This window comes from Ochotona princeps, chromosome 2 (assembly GCF_030435755.1).
Source record: "Ochotona princeps isolate mOchPri1 chromosome 2, mOchPri1.hap1, whole genome shotgun sequence".
NCBI lineage: Eukaryota > Metazoa > Chordata > Mammalia > Lagomorpha > Ochotonidae > Ochotona > Ochotona princeps.
In genome coordinates this window covers 71,138,376-71,156,037 of record NC_080833.1, presented here as the reverse complement: position 1 = coordinate 71,156,037, position 17,662 = coordinate 71,138,376, and the positions used below count along the sequence as shown (strand labels likewise).

General features: G+C 39.5%; 1 protein-coding gene across 1 annotated transcript; it reads right to left on the bottom strand.

Moving 5' to 3' along the window:
- Window positions 1-89: 89 nt before the first annotated feature.
- Window positions 90-15,767, bottom strand: RPF1 (ribosome production factor 1 homolog). The gene is made up of 9 exons (XM_004582093.4): window positions 15,508-15,767; window positions 14,587-14,643; window positions 13,339-13,419; window positions 7,304-7,399; window positions 6,138-6,291; window positions 1,398-1,480; window positions 832-1,013; window positions 574-700; window positions 90-262 (listed from the first exon to the last, which is right to left on the bottom strand). The coding sequence occupies exons 1-9, from the start codon at window positions 15,733-15,735 to the stop codon at window positions 221-223; spliced, it is 1,050 nt and encodes a 349-aa protein (XP_004582150.2). The 5' UTR covers window positions 15,736-15,767; the 3' UTR covers window positions 90-220.
- Between the last annotated feature and the right edge of the window lie 1,895 nt (window positions 15,768-17,662).

Below are 17,662 nucleotides of genomic sequence, written 5' to 3'. Positions count from 1 at the left end.
AAAACAAAAAACAAAAAAAAACAAAAACCACAACCCCACTACTTTTGCCTGTATCCGTTGTATAAACAATGGTATTCCAGAGTACTTGGTCATTTTTGTCCAGACATGAAGTTTATGAAATCAGTAAATACCATTTTGAAAAGCAGTGTTCCATCAAAAATAATTTACCAAGTTCAAGACAGGCCTGTTCAACAAAATCCAATGTTATCCCTTCAATACTTTATAAGTGAAATTTTCTTCTACTTGTATCCATTTCCCGGGGCTGAAGGAAAAAAGGAAAAAATATTATTCAGTAGCAGTAAAAACTAACACTAGTGCTGAGGAACTCTTGAGTTTGTCTCAGACCCTCCCTACTTCAGTTTCACTACTACAAAGAAAGTATTTTGTAATAGTTCATGCTTTTAGGTGATCTCTAAACTTAAAGCCTCCAATTGCACTCATGAATACTTAAGACGAACCAGATACCAAATCAAATTTGTTCTAGCTTCTGAGACAGTAATTGAGAAGTAAAACTTGACCACCCCAAATTTAAAGAATATGGTTGCCTTCTTATTCCATACGTAGAGGACATACCTTATGTACCCATTCATATTCTCCATATTTAGAATCAAAGGTTCCTTTCTGAAGAGATCTTAATTTTAAGGTAAAACGTGGTCCAAGTTCCTGAATTCCTACTTTCTTTTCACTTTTGAATATGTACCTTCAAAGACCAAAAAAAAAAAAAAAAAAAAAAAAATAGAAGTAGAAATTAGTCTGAACAAGCCAACTGTTAGTTCAAACATATTTAATGATGGAAGTCAAAGCCCAAACAGTAGTAAGTACCATCCTCACCTGTGAAATCTGAAGAAGATATAATCTCGTTGATTATGGAATGTAGCAACCTGCCTTCCAATAAACTGAGGATTATGGGGAAAGAGAGAAGCAAACATGCGTCCAATAGAATGACCAAGCCGTGTTGTAAAATTATTCAAGATTATTTCAGGTTTGTGTTCTGTGGGGTCCTTGCCTCTTCTCTAGAGAAAGTACAGTAACAAATTAGGCTAAATGGCAACTCACATCTTTAAATGCAATTCAAAATACTAGAATTTACATAATCTTCAAATTTTTATGAATGACAAACTACCACATACATCTGATCAAACTGATGGCTAATGATGTTTCGGTTATTTTAATAGGCAATGGGGCATACCAGGAAAGCAAACCTAGAAAATCATCATGTTTATGATATTAAGGACTGGTACCTGTCTACCATCACTGAATCTCTTAACTTCACAAGAAAACTTGTCAGTAAATAGTAACTTGCTTTATTCAGGAAAACATGTGGCCACTCAAATCAGGTCTGTAATGTGATTAACCAGATGCTGCAAGATGTACGCCAAACAATGCATAAAACTCACCTTAATTTCTTTGCGAAGACGAACACTGCTCACTTTAAAATGAGCAGTTGGACCATTTGGTAAGTGACTCAAAATAAGTCCATCTATTTATGAAGTTAAGAAAACACATTAAACTCTAAATCTTGTTTAAGTAGCAGTACCTGTTTGGTGCAGTGGTTAGGATGCCACCTGAGACTTTCATATCCCATGCAGAAGAGCACAGATTCAGATTCTGGCCCTATTAACGCACACCCTGTGAGGCAGGAGGTGATGGCTGAAATGTCTGGGTCCCTACCAACCATGCGAGAGATGGAGTTCCTAGCTCCTTCCTGCCTTTGACCTAGATCAGTTTAGGATGTTGCAGGCATTTGGGGGAATCATATCAGTTCAGTGGAAGATACTTCTCTTTCAAATAGGTTAAAAAAAAATAAAAATTTTAAAATGGACCTGGGTCCTCTTATGTGTCCCAAAGCCCCTAAAATCAATACCTTAGTAGAGGGTTGTACTTATCCCACTGAGTAAAATGTTCCTACCATATCAAAACTTGTAACCTAAATCTTGTAAAAAATATCTTACTTCTTTCTTTTTACAATACAATACATAGTTATCACCTTCAATAGGGTTTCTTGGGCTTTCAACCAAAGCAGATGAAAAGGGGAGGAGGGAATTCTAGCACAACGCAGCACTGTCAATAGAGGTTTACTCCTCCATGTTTAGAAGAATTCTAGTCCTAAAAATACTGCTTTCATGTTTGTATGGTTAGTATATGCTGTCAGTCCAAGACCAGAGACCCCTAAATTCTGAAACCAAAGTGATTAATATTTCTGAAAAGCTCTTATAATTACTGTGCCATAAATTATAGTCAACTAATAATTATCCATTTATTACCATTACAGAATTATACCAGACACGGAACTTTAAATGAAATAAATACAGGATACCAACCTATAATCAGAAGATTTAGCAATCCAAAAGCTCTAAAAGTTCTGTCTGTAGTAAATTAAGATTACTACCTGAACACTGTTCAAATTTGACAACCTGCAACATCTTTTTCAATTACTAACTTGTGGCTCTTAATCTATGGCACTGTAAGCAGGCAGAACTGATAGTAGTGGGCTTGGCATGCAAGTTATAGCATGTTTTTCTAGTTAATGAAATATTCTATCATCTGATTCTTCCAGAAACAGCATTAATGTAGGTCAGAATCAAAATTTTCTCAAGTCCTTAGGACACAATCTGTTTTACAAAACAGATGTTATTTCTGGTGATCTCTAACTTCCCCATCTCTCACTAAACCTCAACTACTTTTCTCTTCTGAAGTTCTCTACTACAGTTCCATCACTCTTCCCACTAGTCTTTGTTAGTCCTTGGGATTTTTCCATTTGGTTCTACTTTCTCACCATTTCAAGTACATCATCTATAAGAGACTGTAAATCAAATCTGGATTCAGGTCTTGGTTCTGTAAGTAATCAGCTATGGGATCTGGCTGTCATATGTCCCATGGGTTTCTCATGTGCTAAGTGAAAAATTAGATTCCATCATTGTCTTGCCAGATTCACTTACCCCAAAAAAGTATCAGTAAGACCCGTGTGACTAAAAACTACCTTTCTAACCTGTTTTTCCCCTTTAGCCCCCAAAACTGTTTTACTAGCTGATGATATTGAGAATTTTATGTACTATTCATGCTGGAATAATGCATTTTTTGCTCAAGCTATTTTAAATGCATGCATCATTTTACTTATCTATAGGTTCACTTCAGATTCCACCTCTTTTTATTTGGGATTGAGGTTCTACATTACTTAACATAGCACTTGTCATTTAAATTTGAGTCACAGATATGACAATCCCTTTCTTAACTGATTTGTTCATTTTGCAAACAGATCTGTTTATTACAGAAATTAGGCCTTACTACAGATTATCAACAAACACTGTAATTCTTTCTTTCCTTTTTTTAAAAGATTTTTATGGTTTGATCATAATGTACACCTGAGACAGTCATTATCATACACTGAATAAATTATAAAACATCTAACAGAGTTGATGTAAAACCCATTTCTTCCAACACAAGTCAAGTACAAACCCCAATTTATCAGTATCAATAAACTGCTTTCTTGGGTAGTGTACAAACTTTATGTATGTTACTGCTAAATACCTAATGAATCATGCTTCTGTCAACAATGAGAAAAGGCTACTTACCCCAAGAGAGACTCAATGATAAATAGAAAACTATTAATACATTAGAATATGAAGACAATACTGTTTCTGAAAGCAATAAATGGCATAAGTGAGATCTTTGTGTGTGTATAAAACACTTCAGATAAAACAAAAAGTTTCACTGATGAACAACAGTTGCTTCTTAGTTTCTGGCAACCTTTTAAAATGAAGGTTTTTTAACTGCCAAAAATAAAAGGAAAACAGATCCTGCCACTTTAATTTGGGGGGAGTTAAACAAAGCAGCAGCAGCTATCTTGAAAACACTTTTCTTATGAAATGGATAATATTCAGATGACTTTTGTTTGTTATTTAACATTGGCTAAGTCACACTTTGGCAATAAAACATCTTATTACAATGTTTTTGTGTATTTCAATTTCTAGAAAGCTACTGGTACAAGTGGATAAAATAATACATTCAATTGATTTAAGACAATAAAATCCACTAAGAGTTACTTTGATGGTTCTTGAAAACCGTTTTCTAAGTCATGAATTTAGAAAGAGCAGTGTTTGCCTGTGATGCTGGCATACCACATCGCAGTGCCCTTTTGAGTTCTGGCTGCTATGCTTCCAAATCGGCTTTCTTCTGGTACACCCGCAGAAGTAGTTGGCGATGTCTCAGATAGATGAGCCCTTCCACCCAAGCGGGAGACTGAGATGGACTTCCCTGCTCCTGGCCTCACCTCATCTCTTTGTACAGTGAACAAACAATTGGCAGATCCCTCCTCTCCCTCTGTTTCTCTTAAAAAAACAAAAAAAACCACACATAATAAACTTAAAACAAATAAAATTAACTTTAGTTAAAAGTCAGAGGATCCAGTTCCAATAGAGGCTTGTGAAATTCTAGCTAAGCAGTACCTTAAGAAGCTACGTCTTAATGTCTCCTGGTCACCTTGACTTGTGCTTCCTGCAACCCTGACCAGACCTTTTTCACTGACTGCTCTGAATACTGATGACGTACAACACCATGTACAGTATCAAAACACCAGTCAATGGCTTCTCACAAGAACTGTTAATCCATAGCAAATGCTGTTCTCTCTTTCCCTTAACAGTGCCCAGCAACTAATTGTGCCCTGTGTAATCTGCTTTTATTTCTCAACCAGAGAAACAATTACGTACAAAATTGTGCTGACATGCATGGCTGAGCTTATTGCTGTAATGAATTCAGTTTTCCAGACATTTTTACCACTTCCAGTTTTTCTTCTCAAGCATAGGCTATAAAGATCCTTTTAGAGTCATCCATTTATAAGTTTTTTAAATTTCTCATTAGGTATTTTGGCTTAATAGTCTTGACATGAAGGTAAAAAGTACACACACCACTTAAAAAGTGTAACCATGAAATGCATCCTTAGTAGAACATTACTGTAATGAAATAGACTTCTTCCCTCTCAGCTCAGTGGCATTTGGCATTTGTATGTGTATTAGCAAGAAAAATTTAAGATCAAACATCAAATTTCAGTTAGCTTTTAAAAGGAAATAAATTTTATATTTGGGTGGTCAGAGTTTAACTCTAGATAGTACATCTATTTTTCTGATACGTGTAAGACTTTCAATTCTTTATATTTAAAAAAAATTAGTGTTAACTGATATTTTAACTCACTGTTCATCTTTAGTTATTAATTCACAGTAAACTACAACACCAACAAAAACCAATCTACATATCCTTTATGTGATTTTGTATGTCAGCTAAAATACTTACCTCAAAAACAATCCTTTGATAGTTATAAAATCTAGCCATACTAAGACACATGCAGATCCCCACATCTGCTCTTTCCAAACAGCTGTACCTCTTCCTGAGCACCCACTTTCTGCAGCATTCAGCTCTTCCATCCTTATCCCTCTAGACCAAGCGAGGGCTTCTTTCACCTTGAAGTCCCAAGGTGAAGCTTAATCAGGCTTAAGATTTAAACTGTATTCCATATTCAGTTCTTTAGTTATCCCAGCTTTATAATGTTTAAAAAGAGCAGAGTTCACTGACATTTCAGCTTATTTACCCTATTCTGAATAGAGCCATTTATTTAATCCAACTGTGAATTTTCTGAATTGTTTGATGTTTGCATCTTTCACTAAAGACTGAGTTACTTGATTGTATCATGTGCCTGATAAATGCTGAATAAAAAGGAAAAAAATCATTCTAAACAATCTGAGGTATATATAATGCTTTGTTTAAAACAAAAATAGTCCTGAAAGCTACAGGGAACATTTCCTTATTGTTATTATACACTCTTTATAAAACTGAGTTTGAGAGGTAGGCAGCTCCCAACTATTGCTTTGTTCCCCAAGTACCCACAAATAGCTGGGTCTGGCCTGCATGGGAACAGGGACTCAATTAGTTTGAGTCATCTCTGTTGCCTCCCAGATTCGCACTGGCAGGAGGCTGGACTTAGGAGTTTAAGTTGGAAATCAAACCAAAACACCCTGATGTCGGGACATGGGCATCTTTACTGCTAGGCCAAATAACCACTCTTTGAATGCTTCCTTAATTTAAAAAAAAAAAAAAAAAAAAAAAGAGGAAAGTTTCCTTAATGATAATAACTTAAAAAAGGATACTTGGTGTTTTACGATCTTCATTAATGACAATCAGATCTGTAAAATCTCTTGAGATGCACTGTGGAATAATTTTTTTCAGGGCCAGTCCTCTTCTGTAATAAACATGTGAGTTTGGTATTACTGTGGAGAGTTGTTCACAAAGTTTTACCGTTCTCTGTAAAACAAAACAACAAAAATTCTCAAGAATCATAAGGAACAAAATCTTATATGGTGTAACTTTACTGTGAAAGGAATAATGATGAGTATAAATTAGTGCTATTACTGAAAGTAGTTGGGAAAGAATTAAATCACAACAACATTGCACCTGTTGCAAGTTTAGCTTGCGGGTTAGTGGGGAGGAGATGCGCCCAAAAAGAAATGGGGGTGGGGAACGGTACTCTTAGGTAACTGACAATGCTTACTTCCAGGGTTCCACTTTATATACAATCAGCAAAGCAACACTTCAAACATAGTTCATCTCAGACACCGGTTACAATTATCAGGTTTGATATACAACTCATATCACATCTATGTAAGCAGGGAGTTCCAGGAGACCTGACAAGGAACCTGGATCAAAGCTCCATTGGTGTGAGACATTGACAAGGAGCATTACTTTGATCTAGGATAATTGGCTAACTAAGCACAGATGTTCGCCATATATCAGCGAAGCACGAAAGCACATGCAATGACTCACTGGGGGCAAGAGTGCACTCTGGGTGAAAGGCCCTCTACCTCCTCTTTCCTGGAGCCTCTTAGCAGGATCCCACAGGCCTCTGCTGTCCCAGCTACCCTGCTGAATGTATTCTGACACCTTTTACCAAAGGCTAAACATCCCAAAGCAGCAGTTCTCCATCAGCAGTGATTTTACTACACCAAGAGACATTTGGCAATACCCTGAAGACAGTTTTAGTGGTTATGATGGGTGGCAGATGGCACTAACATGGAATAGGCTGAGGGCAGAAAAGCTCAAGGATAGTTCACCATAACAAAGAATTATTCAGCCCAAAATGTCAATAGTGCTAAGAATGAAAAAGCTTATCCAGTGTATCTAGGCGTATCACCAGTATATTTACCTTATTTACTGGCATTTAAATATAAGGCAACTTAATGACTCTTCTGAAAGAGTATTTTAAATTATAGAATAAGAAAATTAAGAACTTAAGAGCTACATTAATCATCATGTTTACCCCATGAGGTCTGTCTGACGTTGTGATGAGAATCTTGGGAGAAGTTTGTCTGTTGAAGTAAGAGGCAAATTCATCTGTAGCTTCATCATAAGCAACCTGAGAACAGAGATGAGAATTTTACAACAAATACTCCAATAGGCCAGATTTTTACCTTTAAAACCTATTTTAAAAATGGAGTAACAGATCTTGCATCTGCTGATTGACTTCCCAAGTGCCCAGGAAAGTCAGGTCTGGCCTAGATCAAAGCCAGGAACTCAATCAGGGTCTCCCTTGTAGGAGGAAGGAATCCAATTTCTTAGGCACCCATCATGTTCAACCTTAAACCCACAATATGGGACATGAACATTCTAAGTGATATCTTAATCAGGCCAAATGTCTACATGGGGCCAGAATTTTGAAGGATTTTGGTTTTTGACATCGTCTGTCTAGCTTACAGGGAATTAAATGGGCTGGTACTAAAGGCAACACGAAGAGGCTGGAGAATTCCCATCTGTAGAATACAAGTATGAAACGAAATAAAACAGTCAAAAATAGTTCCAGGGCACAAACTGTTGTCATATGTTTATTCTTGAAAAATGTCCTCAGATATGGAAACATCAAAAATCTTGCCTAACATAAACTTCATTTCCCTCATCAGCCTGTCTGGTGAAAACAGTATCTGTGCTAACATCAGGGTAGATGTAGGTTAGAAAAGCAATTTCAAATTCTAAGTTGCTGGACTGGATAAAGATGTGAAGAGGGAACTGATGGTGGTAGGTGGTAAAATCCTACAACTTTGCCAGTCAAAGCTTGCAACCAGTTCAAGATGGGTATGGACCAATCAGAAATTTAAAGGGAAACTGCAAGTAGGAGAGTCATAGAAAGGCTGAAATGTCTCCACAAATCCTTGGCTGAAATTAACCCTACACTTGTGTGAGAGAGGCTTGAGAATCCACCAAATGTGGAAGGGACTTGAGAACTGGCTGCAATTTGGATGTGTTTCTCAGCATTTTAGGGAGCTGGAATGCATGGCTTAGGGGTTCGAGGTGTTTGAATAGTCTCCAGCTAATCACTGGCATGACCATTAAGCCACAAAAATAGGCTATCTCTAAGGAGACGAATTAAAAGTAACTGTAAAACAACTGAACACAGAAAATGCTGTGAGACAGATTCTACATTTTATATCAAAGGTTTAAATCACTGCTTGAAACTCTCTCACTCTGTAACAGAGTCCTCTGTATTGAGTCCTGGCGACTCTGCTTCTGTTCCAGTATCCTGCAAAAGCATCCTGGAAAACAGCAGAGCATGGATCAAGTGCTTGGATGCCTGCAACCAATGTGGGACACCCAGTCAGAACTCCTGACTTCAAAGCTCTGGCCTGGCCCAATCCTGACTGTTGGCATTTAGGATGTGAACCAGCAGATGGGAGATTTCTGCTTTTCATGTAAATACAAATAAACCTTTGTGGGAGCCAGGACTACAACACCAGCATCTCATGTGTGTGTCAATTCATGTCCCTGTCAGATGATCCACTTCTGATCCAGCTTCCTGCTAATGGCCTAGGTAAAATAGTGGAAGATCACCCAATATATGCACCCCTGCCACCCATGTGGGAGGCCAGTCCTATCTGTTTGGTACTTTGTGGACTGAACCAGCAGATCCAAGATCTCTGCCTCTCCCTTTATCTTGTAACTCCTTCAAAACAAATACTTAAACCTTAACAACAACAACAACAACAAAAGAAAATGAAGACTAAAGAAGCATACTTTAACAAAGAAAAAAAACTTTAATATTAGTTGCTATTAAATCTTCTATAAAAACTAAAGACTAAATGAAAGCACCATAGGCTGAAAATGTGATGTGGTGCAGCTGGGTGACAGTACACCATAGCACTGGGCTGCCTTGTTAAGTAACTGAATGTTTTAACTGTGTGGAAACTTTGGGCTCTAGCAGCTGCATGTGCCCTGCCCTTCCTGCCTCCTCTGGCAAGAACTGCTGTGAGGAGCCAGCTGGGCATGAGTGGGCAACTGGGACTGTTGGAATATAAAAGGCCAGGCCAGCCAGTGGAAAGTTAGGGCAGTTGCAAGGCAGTTAGCTCAGTTAAATTGCTCTCAGTTCCTGAGAGCTTAAAAACCTCTGATTTCAACCAGGCAATGCAGTGGCTCCTGGAATGCAGTGGGAGCTGCTGCGGCCAAACCTGGCTAATAAATACTCCTCCTTACACTGTGTCTGGTATGATCTCTCTCACTCTCCATAACAAAAGAAAATGACATCAAATGACAACTGTAAACTGTTAAATATGGTGGTCAATATAAAGTCTGTATGTACATGTACATTAATTGTTTAACAAAACATGAGGTTGCTTAAAGCAGGAATAATAACACTGTTTATAACAACAATGCAGCATATATGATAATAGGATATACAAAAGTGGAGGAAACAAAGCTGTATTAGTACAAACCTGCCACATTTAACAGAACTGAGTATTTAAAGCAGACTGTGATATAGATTTTGTGATTCCTAGAATGACCATAAAAAAGACTAGCTCTAAAAATGATGAGGAATAAAAATGGCATATTAAAAAATTAATACCAAGGAAAATAATCAAGGAAGAACAGGAAAAATAGATCAAAGAGATCAAATGCAGAATGCAATTTTTAGTTAACATATTAACTATGGCAATTAACATTAATTCCTACATTGATTAAAAAAGATCCAATATATCTGATATTGATATAAATCTGTAACTGATATAAATTAAGTACAAAAATGTGCGCAGGCAGTGGGCATTGTGGCACAGTAAGTTAAGCCACAGCCTGAGACAGGGATGCTGCATATGACATACCTGGGTAAGTATCACCTACTCTGCTTCCAATCCAGTGTCATGCTAACATGTCTGAAACACAGGAGATAATGGCCAAAGTACTTCTTGAGTTCTGGCCAAATAGAGTTCCTGACTCTAGCCTGGCCCAGTTCTGCCTGTTGTGAGCATTTCCAACAAGGTGCAACACTGCTATCTATATTTTTCTCCTCTTTCCTACACCCCATCCTGCCCCCTTTTTTATTTATTTGCTTTACAAATAAATAAATCTGTAATTATGAAGATGTAAACAAGTTAAAAAAGTAAAAGCATTGTTAAAAAGGTGAGGTGGCCTAACACGCTAATCCTCCACCTGCATAATCAGCATCCCACATGGACACCGGTTGATGTCCTGGTTGCTCCATTTCCAATCCAGCTCCCTGTCCATGGCCTAGGAAAGCAATGGAGGCTGGCCCAGGTCCCTGGGACCCTGCAACCCACGTGGAAATCAGGAAGAAGCTCCTGGCTCCCAGCTTCAGAGAAGTTATCTTTGGCTGTTGTATCCATTCGGTGAGTGAACTAGTGTCTCGCCTGTCCTCTATATAAGATCTGCCCTTCAAATAAAAATAAAATCTTAAAAAAAAAAAAAAAAAAGAGTACCATGCAACCAGTAACTGTAGGAGAGTTTAAGTAGCTATATGGACATTAAACAAAACAGACACTGATTGAAAAAAATACTGCTAGGCACATGGCATTTTATATTAGATGATAGATCAATACAGAAGGAAGACATACTTCTTACATATATGTATGTAAAGTCACAATTATGAAATATATGCACACAACAAAATCTCCAAATATGTAAAGCAAAAATTGAAAGGAATAAACAGATAATCCAACTAGTTGGAGATTTTGATACTCCTTGCTCAACAACTAACGTTAACTAAATAGAAATCTAGAAAGTATATAGATAATGTGAACACCACCACCAACCAACTTGAACCAACTCTGACATTTGTAACAACCAATCTTAGAGCAGCAGAATACATGTTTTGAGGTAATTCTCACATACATAATAGTTTATCATCAAAGCAGAATACATTTATTCAAGGGCTACAGAGATCTCAGAATAAACCACAGAGCAAAAACAATGTCTTGGGAAGCAGTGATATCAAATAAGTGCTCTGTGTTCCACACTAAGGTAGAAAATAACATTAAGAAAAACCTGAAAAATTGTGACGATGGAAATTAAGCAATACACTAAATGAGCTTGAGACAGTGTACGGTTCACTGATGCAGCTTAAGTCCCTAGAACATAGCACAACTACCAATAAGCAACACTTACCAATCATCAAACATTTGCGGAAGACTGACGGACCAAATCAATGAAGGACTGCACCAGGGTAAATGTAATAAAATATTGACAGCACCATCATTTAAAAACAAATTAACAAACATTACAAAACCAACTTTCCTAGAAAAATTAAAAATATGCAAGGGGGAAGATTGCCTTCAAATCTAAAGATTTATTTATGAAGATAGCAAAAAACCATCAAATGTGGAGGGATCTGAACAGCTCCTCTGACAGGACACTGACCCTACAAATAAACGCAGGAAGCATGGAGGTAAACAACCCAGAAGAGGCTTTGGAAAGTGACCCACTGGCATACATTTGGCTCGGGTTGGGGGCAGACCAGGCTGAGTCAGTTCACGTCATCCACTGGCAAGTCCAAGTGCTGGAACTGTGTGGGGGCCTGGCCAGGTTTGGTTGCGATAAAAAAACAGTACAAAACACAAAATGCCAAGGCGAAATGGCCTGTGCCAGTAGGGAATGCAGCACCCAACCAGCACACCTCCCACTGGTTTAGGTGAGGGACGAGTGTGTGATGGGCAGAGCCGGGATGGACTGCAATACTCATTGGTTCCAATGGAGGTCGGGGCTCAGAATAGATCCAACCCAGTGGTTACAACCACCAGCTGATCGGAGTGATGGACTGTTGCGGGCACTGTGCTTACTAGTAGTACATGTAGGAACCTGGACTGGGAATGCCTCAAAGTTTCTTTGGGGATTCCCCTGAACAAAATGGAGGAATCAAAACATTCATCAAGAAAAGATGGAAGATGGAGTAGATCAGCTATATGCTTGCAGCGGAAAACTGGACAAGGGGAAACTCTAAGATAGACTATGTCAATCAGTGGACTCTGCACCAGCCTCATCATACCTGGACTGTTGCTGATGATAGGTTGGAGCTTCTAATTGATCGAGGTGACGCTCTGCTGGCTCTGCCTTCAAACCTGAGAGGGCCTCCCTAAGAGGCCGTTGAACTTGACTGGACAGTGGGATGCTGGACTCTGTATGGTGTGAGCTTGTAATTAGGGAATCCCAATGGAACCTGAGCTGTGGTGATGCATCAAGGTGAAGGTATTCACCATGGGGGAAGGGTTTGGGGTGAAGGGGGGAGAATCCCAGTACCTATGAAATTGTGTCATGTAATACAATGTAATTAATGAATAAAAAAAAAAATTGCTAATGCATTTCAACTGGTTTTAAATGTACCCAACAAAATCTTACATATCTATTGATATGACTGAGCTTCAGTGATCAACTGGTATTTGTCTTGTTCTTACATAATGGTGCTTCTATTTTTCCCTTTTCAAAGAGATCTCTGAACACTTGCCATTTCCTTATCCAAAGGCGTCCACATTTAAGTGCTATTAAAGTTCATTACAGTGTTTTCAGCATTTTGAAAAGTGTTTTTTCTTCACCTAGAATGATTTCAGCATGCTTATGGCCAACTGACAGTGAATAAAGGCTTTAAACCATACAATACAGACTTGTACTATGATTAACAGTATTCTTCAATCTTTCTTACAGTGATCGATTCATTTGTACAGTTACTTTGTGAAATGTTGCTGTGAACTGATATTGTAATCAATAAAATGCTCTTAACGTGGAAAAAAAAAACAAAAAAACCCCCATCAAATGTTACCCTTAGATTATCAAAATGCCTAATAAACACTCTAAAAACCTACAGTCTAAATAACTTACAGAACATTAAAAGTACTATGAAGAGTTTAAACTATAAATAGCCCAGAAAGTATTTATTGTATTTTTGTTATATTATTGAGACTTCCTATTATGAAATAAATCTACACCAAACAGATATACCAATATTATATCTAAATCAGTCCATTATGTCAGCATATACTTTATTAAGTGTGACTAATCCAACTCATTTGAGATTTCTAACATTACCTCTTCATCATTAGGGTCCACTACGGTTTCATCATGCACACGTTGGTTCTCAATGGTCTTGGGCACAGGTTTTGGCGGAGCCTAGATAAAAGACAAAAGAAATAAACCTAGAAGAATCTATAAGAACAGAAATCTCTGTGAGACAAACTATCTATTTCTCATTTCAACCCACTGCTACTGCTACACTGATCCTAATATTACAAGGCTTTCTAACAATCTGAGCAGAAACATACGTATACTCAAAGAATGGTTAACACTGCGTAAATGGCTTTACCCAAGCAAAGATAGCAGAAAGAGCAAAGAGAAATTAAAAAATTATTCACAGAGGAAAAAATAACAGTATTAAACACATAAATAAAACAATGAAAATACAATTGCTACTTATAATATTTAGTAAGCAGCAAAGAGTGCAAAGACTTTAATACTGTTAGAACCAGCAATCATGCAGACTCACAGGAATGGTTACGATGCCAGAACACAGAGCCCTAACAGGACACTAACAATAACTTCAAATAGAGGTATGTCAGATACGGGAAAAGTATGAACTATTTATGATTTTTTAAGGAGTTGTACATTTAAAAAATTTCTAAGCATAAGCAGTAACCCAGTAGTTAACTGCAAACAAAATAAAACTAAATGAAAGTTACTTAGTCATACAATGTTTAGACAAAAAAAAAAAAAAAAAAAAAAAAAAAAAAGACAGTCAAATCTTTTCTCTATGTTTTCTATGTTCTTTCCTTTGCTGTAATCCTGTTCCTGCCCCGACTCTCATTATGCATAGGTTCACATCCTGTGCTCCAGCTCATTCTTACATTCTGCTGGAGGAAGCTCACATCCACTTGTTCCCTGCACAGAGCCTGTGCTTTAAGTCCCAAGCACCGCAGCATTAGGCCTTCACCAGGAAGACTTTCCCTTCCCAAGACTGGGGAGAGTTGCAGCACATTCAAAAGGCCACCACTGTGCTTGCAGTCTCAGTGGAGAGGCCCACCAACATGAGTGTGAAACAGTGCCCAGGAACAACTCCCTCCAAGCAAGCCTGTGTCTGCAGCAGAGAGCCATCAGGACAGGCAGACCTCCACGCTAGTTAATGTTCAGCTGAGCAAAGGATACAAAGGGGACTGTTACACAATTTTCATAACTTTTTATACATGTGAAATAGTTCATAAAACTTAGAAGTAATTCAGTGTAAATATCAGGAAGTATTCCTTAATATAAAACAGAAAACAAATAACTAATAATTTTATTTACCTTATCACCAAGAGCCTCTCTCTGTTTCTTAAGTTTTTTCTTGGCTGCCAACTTCTCCTAAAAAGTTGAAAACAAAATAGCAATATTGAAATATCACCAGAAACACCACATAGACACACTGACACTAAAAACTTAAAGACTAAGAATGCTGTATTTAAATTGGGAAATCTTTATATGGTAAATCAGCAACTTAAGTAAGAGTTTATGCTGGGAAAGTAAGCCAAACACGTTGGCCAATAAAATCACTTCACCAGAGATCTTGTACCTTGCAACAATCTAAATTGGCAAGTTTCAGGCAGCCTGGCGGCGTGGCCTAGCGGCTAAAGTCCTCGCCTTGAAAGCCCCAGGATCCCATATGGGCGCCGGTTCTAATCCCAGCAGCTCCACTTCCCATCCAGCTCCCTGCTTGTGGCCTGGGAAAGCAGTTGAGGACAGCCCAAGGCTTTGGGACACTGCACCCGCGTGGGAGACCCAGAGGAGGTTCCAGGTTCCCGGCTTCGGATCGGCGCGCACCGGCCCGTTGCGGCTCACTTGGGGAATGAATCATCGGACGGAAGATCTTCCTCTCTGTCTCTACTCCTCTGTGTATATCTGGCTGACAGGCGCACTCAGTCACCTGCACACTTCACAGAGCCGTCGCGGCTGCCTGAGCAGCGGTGTTTCGGCCTGTCATTTATTGTCCGCATCACAGATACTCTAAATTAGCCAACAGGGGGTCACCTCCTCCTCAACGGCAGGACGGCGGGCTTCGCCTTCGAGAACAGGACCCCGCACACGGCTTACAGGGAAGGGAGAGCTCCAGCGAGGGGCTGGCAGTGAGGGCCGAGGCTCCCCAGCCCCTGGGAGGACCCGGCCGAGCCTCCCCGACCTCCCCGACACTCCCGGCCGAGCCTCCCGGGCCTGCCCGACCCGCCCGCCGACCTTGCGCTGCTGCTGCTTCCACCGCGTGAACATCAAGTGCCGCCGCTGCTTGTTCTTAATCTCGGAAATGCTGAAACTTGCGGGGAACGCCGCCGCCTTCGGGGGCTGGCCCCCGCTTTCCGTCGCCCCATCCCCGGCGGCCGTAGTCTCCCCCGGCTCTTCCGTAGGAGCCTTCCTTTTCAGGTTTTTCTTCCCCGCGCTGCCGGGCCTCTCCGCAGCTTTCGCCATTGTGGTTGCACTTCTGCGCCGGTGCGGAAGCGGAAGTGGCTTCCTGTGACTCACGCCTTACAGATTTACTTCCGGGGTCAGGAACGTGATCGGAAAAAAGGAAAAAGCCGGCGGCGTGAGCCTAGGCTATATGAGCAGGTTCTAAAATGGAGACTAGGGGCTCGTTTAGGTGACTTACCCCACTGTACGAACAATGAAGTGAACCGTGTGTGTACTTATTTACGTAGCGTCTGTAACGTGCCCCACCCTCAAAGTAATGAAGCGAAAGAATTCTTGTGCTATTTCGTGGAGTTTAACTAGAAAGAAACTTAACATGAGCACACAAGTTATATGGGGAACTTGAAAATAGCACATGGTATGGAAGACGTAGAACTAAAAGATGAGAGGGTGCACACGCACGTTGCAACTTCAAATAAGATTCTCACAGTTGGGGTATCCTTAAGAAAGTCAGACTTGAAGGAGGTAACGGAATAAACCAGTGACCTGGGGAGGAGCTGTTAATCTAAGAAAAGCTGGTTATCTGGAAGAAAAGTCCAGGCGAGGGAAACAGCAAGACGCTGTGGAGGTGAGTGTCTGAGTTAGAACCCGGGATGCTCCAGATTCCAGGGGAGCCATATAAGATAGCTGAAGTATTTGGGTGCCTGACATCCACCCATGTGGGATACAAGGTGGAGTTCACGAGTAATAGCTTCCACCTGTCCCAGCCTCGGAAGTCATAGGCATTGGAGCGTGAACAATAAGAGTAGAATAATCTCTGCCCATTCCTTTCAGTGAAATGAAAATTTAAACATCAGCACAAAGGCCAGAGGTCAGATGGAAGAGAGGGAGCAAAATACTGAATCTGGGTAGATAGAAGAATTTTGCAAGAACTTTGTGAGATGCCGGAATTTTAGAGAATTTTGAGATAGGAAAATCTATATAATTTGACTTAAATTTTGAAAATGTCACTCATATGTTTGAGAATATGGGTGGGTGGGATGGAAAGAGAAAAAAAATAGTAGCTTGAACGAGACAGATCCCCATAGTGTTGAGAAACGATCAAATTGTTGTAACAAGTGAGGTTTCTGATGATTATAGGCAAGATAAGAAAGATAAAAGTAAAGGATACATCTAACACTTTCTCCCTAAAAGACTAGAATAATGGAATTAGCAAATTTGAGAGCCAAGATAAAAATCTGGGGGCTGGCGCTGGGTCATAGCAGGTTAAAACTGGCATGCTTAATCCTGCCAATTCTAATGCAGTGGTTGTTAAATGTGTCTGGGAATTCAGTATTTGGGCACTTGCTACCCTTGTGGGACACCCACATGAAGTTTCTGGATCCTGCTTTCTGCCTAGCTCATCCTCCACTGTTACGGCCATCTGAGGATTGATCCAGCAGGTGGATGATGTCTCAGTCACTCTATCATTTTGCCTTTCAGACAAATAAATATTTTATTAAAAATAAGGATTTCAATTTTGGAAATAGTAAGTTGGTGTTGTCCAGAAGTTCATTGATGTGCATGGATCTGCATGCAGCAAGAAAGAGAGATATGGACTAAAGATGAAAATTTGGAAGTTGTTAGTATATAGATAATATTTCAAAGCATTAGAGTAATTGTGAGTGAACTGGGAAAAAAAAAGATGAGGGCTGGAAACTGAACTCCAGAACCATATCTGAAAAGCTGCCAAGGAAACGAAGACTGAGAACAGGAGAATGGTAAGGAGCAAGCATTGTTAGACTGCCCCTTGGGAGATCTGCATCGCAGATGGAGTCCTAACTGGTTTAAGTCCCAGCTACTCCTGTTCCAATCCAGCTCACTGGCAATGTGACATTTCTCCAGTGCATGAATGCTTGCTAGGAATGTGAAGCATCTGGCTGGAGCTTCTGGCTCAGGCTGCTGGCTTTTGCTTGGCCTCTTGACTTAAGCTGTTACAGCCATTCGGGGA

What these genes read in the sequence shown, in the direction of transcription:
- RPF1 (XM_004582093.4), bottom strand. Translation starts at nt 15,735, where the DNA reads ATGGCGAAAGCTGCGGAGAGGCCCGGCAGCGCGGGGAAGAAAAACCTG. An exon ending in GGAAGCAGCAGCAGCGCAAG is followed by an intron (nt 14,644 to 15,507) that starts GTCGGCGGGCGG and finishes TCAACTTTTTAG; the next exon opens with GAGAAGTTGGCAGCCAAGAA. An exon ending in CGTCAGACAGACCTCATGGG is followed by an intron (nt 6,292 to 7,303) that starts GTAAACATGATG and finishes TTTGTTTTACAG; the next exon opens with AGAACGGTAAAACTTTGTGA.